The sequence below is a fragment of the Brachyistius frenatus genome, unplaced genomic scaffold, assembly GCF_029030835.1.
Source record: "Brachyistius frenatus isolate BFR_SWC_R1_liver_20210118 unplaced genomic scaffold, ASM2903083v1 Contig_515, whole genome shotgun sequence".
NCBI classification, from domain to species: Eukaryota; Metazoa; Chordata; class Actinopteri; family Embiotocidae; genus Brachyistius; species Brachyistius frenatus.
The window spans coordinates 7,501-15,867 of NW_027211114.1; the positions used below are offsets into that span (position 1 = coordinate 7,501).

The window sequence follows — 8,367 nt, forward strand, 5'->3', positions numbered from 1 at the left end:
TGAAAGCTAATTGCATGTCACAGTTTGGGGACCATACATAACGCCGGTGACAACAGAGCAAGAGCTTCCACAACAAGGAATTAGGTCTGACGACGACTGGGCACGCACTTCGGATGTGCTCTGTAATTTTGATAATCTTGGAGGAAAATAGTGAAGAATCCCCCCCCCTCCCTTACCTCCCACCCCACACAAAAAAACTTAAAAAAAAACTTTTTAAAAAAATGATTCCAGTGACACCCATCTCTTACAAATTATTCATAAAGCAAAGTGGCAGAACATTGTGGTGCTTTTCAAAAACATAAAGTAACGAATGCAAAATCATTTACCTGCTTGACAGGATAATGTAAAAAAATAAATAAATAAATAAACTGCTCGGAATTGGATTGTTTGGAAAAAATATTCTTCCCCTTGAAATGCCGCATATACACACACAAACACAAACACACAGTCCCACTTCCAGTTATTACCCTGACAGGCGTTTAAACCGGCTCAAAGCGGTTTCCCTAATATCCCTTGATCTGGTTTCGGGGACTCCATTGAGACCGAAACCCAGTTACTGAGAAGCATCGGTAATTAATCGCTCGACGGAAATGGTATTTCATTTGATCATTAGAGAGTACAGCCTTTTAACAACTCAGAATAGAAACAGTCGTGAAAAAAATTAATGGGTTTTTGTTTTTTTACAGTTCGGATTACCGGTCAAAGGTCGTTCGGAGACAATTTGTTCATTACTGGAAACGCGTCGGAACAAATTAGCGTTTTAACTGAGCACGGGATCAAGTGTGACGAACCCGTTCGAGGTTTTAATATTTGACCTTGCAACATACAATGTGTGTAAAAAATCTCAGGTTGTGTTAATGTCCTGCCCGTAAAAATGATGTTGTAGCTGTAAAAAAAATTTTTTTTAAAAAGATGCATCATCATCACATTTAAAAACCAACACAAACAAACTGAAACGAGATCAAACCTGAAACCTTCTTAAAACCGAAGAGCCTGAACTGGGATGTCATAATCGACTTTACAGCTCCCCCGGCTGACGGTCTATAAGACACTATTTCACTGGACTTTTACATCCTAAGGAGCTTTATGTTTGACTGTAATGGTGCCAGTAAATCCTGAACAGGAAGTCTCCCCTCGTCCTGGGCCTCACTTTATCTTTTGACAATACATCACCAGCCGCGGCGACACGACAGACTTTTGTTTCCAGCGATGAAAGACAAAAAAAGGTGTTCATTAATACGCTTTAACTGCCCCGCTGCGCCAGGAAACCGCTGAAATCCATATTTTTCTTCACCTTGTCACCACTAATATTTGGCTCCGAAGGTTTTGCAGCTCTCCTTTTTTTTTTTTTTTTTTTTTTTTGTATCCTCGGCTATAGAGTTGTTTTTTTTCCAGCTATCTTTAAAGATGTTCCGGGTTGTTGAAAAGGCTTCTTTTTTTTCTTTTTTTTTTTCGCGATTTTGACTCTCCGTATCGTGTTGCATTTCAAAAAAAAGACCGCTCAGGCGATGTTCCTCTATTTAGAAAAAGGCAGGAGAGATCACGACGGCCCAATCGGTTCCGTTCGCGTCGGGGTCGTTCATCATTGAGGACTCTTCAAAACAACCGCAGGCCATCTTTTCAAAACTCCTCCGCTCCGAAAGCCGAGTGCATGAAATGAACTTCAGAGAAAGATCAGAGCTCCCCGCAACAGTTTACTTTGTGCAGGCGCACACACTCGGGCCGACGGCGGCACAATGTCATTCAGTGAACTTTCTGAATGAGGGGAGACCTTATTTTCTGAGTATTGATTGTGGGGGAGGAGGGAGGGAGGTGCAAAATGTAAACGCTTCGACCACATAGATCTGCTGTCATGTCCCTCGGCCGCGCTTTTGGACATCGCTGTCGCGGGAACTCTGCGGTAAAAAAAAAACCAAAACAAAAAAAAAAACCTTCGCTCTTTCGCTCTCTCTCATCTGTGTGATTGTTAGAGGAGAGAGAGACACTGAGGGAATCATCAATCATCCATTCAGGACACATTCGGCAGGTAATAGTCTGCTGTTGCACCGCGTCGGCACCCGAGAAGCGCTTCATTCGTCTCGACGTTTTGGCAGGAATACTTTTTAATCTTGATTTGGACATTTCACACACGGTGGTGACTTTAGTTACAGTGTCCTCGACGTTCGCTGACATGTAAGACCGCCCGTCTCGGTCGGTCTGTTTTCTTGCACCCGCAAAGACGATCCTTTTTTTTTTTTTTTTTCGGTCATGTTTGCCTGTTTTTTTTGTTTTTTTTGTTTTAAGCAGGATATCCCCAAAACGCACCAACAGATATCGCCGAGAAAACACTCAGCAAGGACATGTCTGCTTTAAGCTTTTGCGAGAAGGGAAGTTGACTTTAGAGAATTCTACCTGAAATATGTTCCAACAACAACAAAAAATTAAATTGTATTTTATACAATATTTCTGCAGAGGCTACTACGAGGTGAAGATTTGGGAATGATCGTCACTCCGGAAAACAAAAAAAAAAAAAATCAATGAAACGAGCACAAATAACTGAAATCATTGGTGCCTCTCAGATCTCACAAACAATCAACAAAACTACTGGAGATAGATGGCGTAAAGATAATGAGATGCAATGGTGAAATATGAATGGAGAGTGAAAGACAAAGAAAGGAAAGAAGCTCAGTGCGTCACGAAAGGTCCTCCAGCAGCCTGAAGGCCCACAGCAGCAACACTAAGGGATTGCTAACGGTCACCCGAGATGAGATGGAGCTTGGTCATTAAAAGCTTTTGCAAGTTAGAAGAAGAACTTTGAATTCAATTCTAGATTTCAAGGGAAGGCAATAAACAGAAGCAAATATAGAAGCAAGACTATTTTTTTTTTTTTTTTTTTTTTTGCTAACTCCCGTCAATACTCTCGCTGCAGCATTTTGGATCAACTTCAGGCTTTTTAAAGAGTAATTAAGACATCCTGACAACAACAAATTACATTAATCTAGCCTGGAAGTCACAAATACACGGATCAACTTTTCTGTGTCGGGTTTGCGGCGGGTTGTTCTTGATTTTATTAATATTGTGTTTGAAAAAAGAAAGCAGTCCAAGAGACTTGCTTTATGTGAGCTGAAGGTCAAATCCTCATAAAACAAAATGACTCCAAGGTTCCTCAGTGTTGCTGGAGGCAAGGCAATGTCATCCAGGGAAATGATGTGGTTGGATGGAGGATTTCTACAGCGTTTAGAACCAAATACAACAATTTTAGTTTTTAACCATATTCAGAGAGAAAATGAAAGATCGTCCTGGCCTTTATGTCTTTTAGACATTCTTGAAGTTTCACTAACTTGGTTTGTTTCATCTGGTTTCACAGAAAGATGTAGCTGCGTGTCATCTGCTTAATAATGGAAGTTTATGCAGTGTTTCCTTCTGAGATCGCATAAAGGGAAGAAAAAAGTATCGTTCAGGAAGCGGTATCTACTGTAAGTCAAGGTATCAGTACCGGTACTGGTAATGAAAATGAATGACACCCGGTCCTAACCGCAGACAAATAATCTCTAGCAGACAAAATGTACGAATGCTTCCAAAATATCAAGACAATTTGCACGAGTGTCCGTCACCGCATTCACTCCAATGCAGTTCTAGATCCAGAAGCAGTTTGTAACATTTTCTATTGTTCAAAAAAGAAAACTAATCTGGACACTTTCCATTTTAACTGACGCTCCTTTTATTTGTTTGTTCTTCCAGGTCACCGGTGCCAATTCACCGAGTTCAGACGTGCGAGAGAGCTCCAAATCCAAAGTGAAGACCTACTGGACTGAAAGCAACAAGGCGTTCTCCATCAGCCGTCTGCTGTCCCAAAACCTCTACGGCAAAGATAACTTCACCTCCCTGGATCTGAACTACGACGAGGCGGACGCGTACTCCAAACAGGAGCAGTGGAACTGGCTTTACAACACTTCGAACCCGCGCGACCCGCGATCGAGGACGAAAAGAAGGCCGATCGTCAAGACCGGGAAGTTCAAGAAGATGTTCGGTTGGGGCGACTTCCATTCCAACATCAAGACGGTGAAGCTGAATCTCCTCATCACCGGTAAAATCGTGGATCACGGCAACGGCACCTTCAGCGTCTACTTTCGCCACAACTCGACCGGTCAGGGCAACGTCTCGGTGGGACTCGTCCCTCCGACCAAAGCCGTGGAGTTCCAGGTCCGCCAGCAGCACCAGCAGTACCACCACCACCACCACCACCAGCAGCAGCAGCAGCAGCAGACGGCCCTGGAGACCAAGGACACCAAGCTGTTCAACTGCAGGGTGGAGTACGAGAAGGTGGAGAAGGGCACCAGGAACTCACTGTGTACCCACGACCCGTCGCAGAGCTGCCCGCAGGAGCAGACCCAGAGCCACGTGTCCTGGCTGTGCTCCAAACCCTTCAAAGTCATCTGCATCTTCATCACCTTCTACAGCACCGACTACAAGCTGGTGCAGAAGGTGTGTCCGGACTACAACTACCACAGCGACACCCCGTACCTCCCTACCGGGTGATCACATGACCGGACGAGGCGAGAAAGAGAGGAAGTGGAGGGAAGGAAAAAAAAAAAAAAGAAGAAGAAGAAAAAAAAAAAAAAGGATGCAGAGACAGGCTGTCGGGTCCCGAGCCACATCGGATCGTTCGAATGAAAATGGAGTCGAGACATTTTCCAACTCGAGATGTTGACAGGCATTATTACAACCAACTAGCCTTGTCACGAGACTGATATTGCTCCGACGAACAGACCGAGCCCGAGGTCATCACGAGAGCACTTAGGGAAGCATTTATAGGCTTGCAATACTCATATTATATGCATAGCTGCTTACATGGAAAGGAAATTCTCAAGCCAACCGTAAAAATATGCTGATTGTATTTATGTAAATATTGTGGATTCCACACAAAGACCAGAAAACAATTTTATTAATGTTTTTCCGGCTAATTTAGTTGTTTACGTTGATGGTGTATTTCCGTCTCAATCATGCTTCCTGTCTTCTCCAATCAGTCTCTGGTAATCATTGCAAACACATAAATGTCAATGCAAATAAGAAGCATCTGTCACAAGGCATTAGAGGGCATAATGGAAAAAGCAGACATATTTTGAGTGATGTTGTTTTCTGCAGTGTGATTGTTAGAGTACCAACCTGGTATCGTCGTTGGAAGTTTTTCGGAGCGACGTCCATCTAGATTTTGTTTTTTCACGTCATTACAGCTGTCAAAAAGAATCTACATCAAAGTTGCGACCAAGAGAAAAAAAAAAAAAAAAAAAAAAAAAGGTACTTCTATTTTAACTCTGTGTTACGTGTTTGCAGTTTTTGACGGGCGGTTAATGACACCGACGGAGAGCTCCCAGCGCATCAAACATACGCAAGTAAATGTCGCAATAAATAAATCAAAAAAAGTTGCACGAGGAGGCAGATGACAGAAATACAAAAGATTTAAAAAAAATAATTGTGAAACATACCGAAGCTCTAATTCTGCTGTTTTCTCGGTGCTGCATTTCCATTTTAGACATTTCAATGTTGTTTCTTTTGTTTCTGCGACCTGGTCAAGGACAGTAAATCTTAACTAAGCAAAGCAACAACAACAAAAAAAATAAACCTCAAAATAACAACTGGAGCATTCAGTTATACACGAGAGTGCTCGATAATGATATCAATAATAATAATAAATAAAAAAAAACAGGGTTTAAAGTCGATTTTAGAGCAGGCGAAAGAGGAAAAACACGGAAGTTATAAAGAGGAGGAATTAAATGAAGTTCATCTAACTAATGCTGAAACAGAACAAACCGTGAGAATTGGTTTCATGCTCCAGAGGAGGCATGACATACATTAAACAGCGGGCGCTAATCACGTAACCCACCTATCGAACGGTTGCACCTCTGGTTATCGCAAATAAAAAAAATTTTAAAAAAAGGGCACATTTTTGGATGAGACTAACACTGGCCGCTAATGATATTGAAAGTTCCAATTGGCTATTAAACCTTCATTACATAGATTGGAAGCCGGTGGCTCCACGCGAAGCATTTAGGAGGGAAATGAACACGGTGTAAGTGCCGCAGAGTCAACACCATAGAAAGAATGGATTTAAGTGCCGATTGAAAAACCTGTAAAAGAAAAGTACCAAATGTGCACCTGAGGGGACAATCGCTGCCGTCTATTCAAATCCAGAGCCCTTTCACAGTCTCCGCCACGGTGAGCGTTAATGGCAGCCTGGACGTCGTCCGACGCGCCGAACGCCGGCGTGAATTCTCTGACGAGGCGGCCGAAGGAGGAAAACACACACACACACAAAAAAAAAAAAAACACAAAAAAAAGTTAAAAAAGAAAAGAAAAGGGGGGGTCTGCCTGTGGGATGAGTGAGCATAAAGAGGAATTTATGATGTGGAGGAACAAGGTTGGCAGAAATCACTGGAAGCACCTGACTCATAAATTGAGTGCGTGTTTCTGTCAAGTGAGAAGAAGGAATGACTAATGTCTCTGAATTGCTGTTTGGGCCAGTTCTTTCATCTCAATAAACGTGACTTTGATACCCCCCCCCCCCACACCCGTCTCCTCCCCCCCCCCCCCCATCTACCCACGTGTGCCAGGGACAGTTTGTTCAGCTTCAGAGAATTAAAAGCAGCACTTTGCCGAGACAATGCAGCCTCATTATGCACATAATCTTACAAGTGTAAACAGTCTGCCACAGAAAGTGTTGGGCGGGAGAGCTGGATCTGTTCCCTGGCTGATGTCGTCTGAGGTTAACGTCAACATGTCGTGCTGTAAACGATGTAAAAAAAAAAAACAACAACAAAATAACGTGTAAACGATACAACTCAAATCTAATCAATATTTCAACAATAACGACGGATCAAAACGTGTGACGCAAAGGAGACGAAGCGGAGAATCAACCGTCCCGCTCTTCGGGTCCCTGCGGCTCTATGGAGCAATTTATTTATTTATTTATTTTTTATTTTTTTGCGTCTTTCAGCCGTTTGTCGATGTTGTTTAAAGCAGCAACAGGCGGGTGCGCAAAGTGATTTTCTTCAGGAGAAGAAAAGGTCACCAAAGGAGTAAATATTGGCCAGAAACACGTTTCCAAACGAATATTGATATTTATTTGTTTAGAAACGTACAAAGTGAGACGGATCGGCTGCATTTGTGAGCGTTGAGCCGACGGACTGTTATTCTGCCTCAAAGTTGCCAAAGGTCATTAATACGGGTTTAACAGTTGGATGAAAAGTCAACATTTTGGGTGTTTCTTATCTCATAGTCAATGCAAATCTTGGGCTGTTTCATGCCTGTATATAAATACCGGTCGAGCGATATTCACAATGTGACGAGACCTGCCAGTCATTTCAGAAGCGAGAGCAGATTCCAGTTTTGTGTTTCAGCTGTTAGCAATGGGGCAAATCTTTGGCGAACATCCTCTATGGTTAGTATTGGGGATAAATAATACGGGATGTCATTTTATTTTTTTTTTTTTTTAATCATTTTTGCATTTTACAATAAACTGGAAATGTCAAGAATCAACTTGAAATTTCAAGAGTAATGTTGAACTTTAGCTTTAGCGCATAGACTCCCACAAGATACCTCGTGTGTGTGTGAACTGGTGACGTTGACTTTTAGGCTTTTATGTAACAAGATGATTTCTCTTTTTGCACGTAAACACTTTGTGGCAATAAGTATTACAGACTTTGAAGGCGTTTGACACTTGACACGGCGAGTCTTTGTGGTAAAAAGGAAAAAAAAAACGAGGCTATATATATATATATATGTACACATATATATATATTTCGGGCTCCTTCGATTGTTTCAAATCTGAACCGAGGTTTCTGCCCATTAGAAACCATCAACTGGGACCAATCCTGGACGGAGCGCGGCCACACCCACATATTCATGCGGTGGATTTTGGTCCGGCGGTAACGAGCTACAACATTTCCACTCGGATTTCAAACCGCGAAAAAACAAACAAACAAACGAAAAAAAGAAAAAAAAACAACAAAAAAAACTCTACCTGATTTAGTTTTTTCTTAATTCTACGTTGGAGATCGCGCCGCCAACGCAACTCAGTTTAATAATGAAAATGTAGAGGATGTAGAGAAGTAATAAGAGTTATTCTGCCTTCAAATGGGAACGTCGAGAGTCCGGTCGGGACGACGCGGGAAGTCGTACGCAGCGTTCAAGAGGTGAAGTCGTAAGAAGAGCGTTGCTAGGCAACAGTGACGTGGCCAGCATCCAGAAGTAAACAGAGGCTAGCGGGCGAATAACCTAACCCAGGAAATGCGAAGGGAGAAGGACGGGGGAGGGGGGAGACATGAGGCCGTTGGGAAGATGAACGTTTTTCCTCAAATGTAGACAAACTCTACATAACTTAAAAAGTAG

The 8,367-nt window shown here is 42.5% G+C and overlaps 1 protein-coding gene across 1 annotated transcript in view; it reads left to right on the forward strand.

Annotated features, from left to right (window-relative positions):
* LOC138614521 (neurexophilin-1-like) overlaps positions 1 to 5,165 on the forward strand; it is an 11,717-nt gene extending 6,552 nt beyond the window's left edge. The window contains exon 2 of the mRNA XM_069688018.1: positions 3,721 to 5,165. Within this exon, the coding sequence (XP_069544119.1) occupies positions 3,721 to 4,518 (798 nt within the window). The 3' untranslated portion in view covers positions 4,519 to 5,165. The remainder of the gene's footprint in view (positions 1 to 3,720) is intronic.
* Positions 5,166 to 8,367: the final 3,202 nt, after the last annotated feature.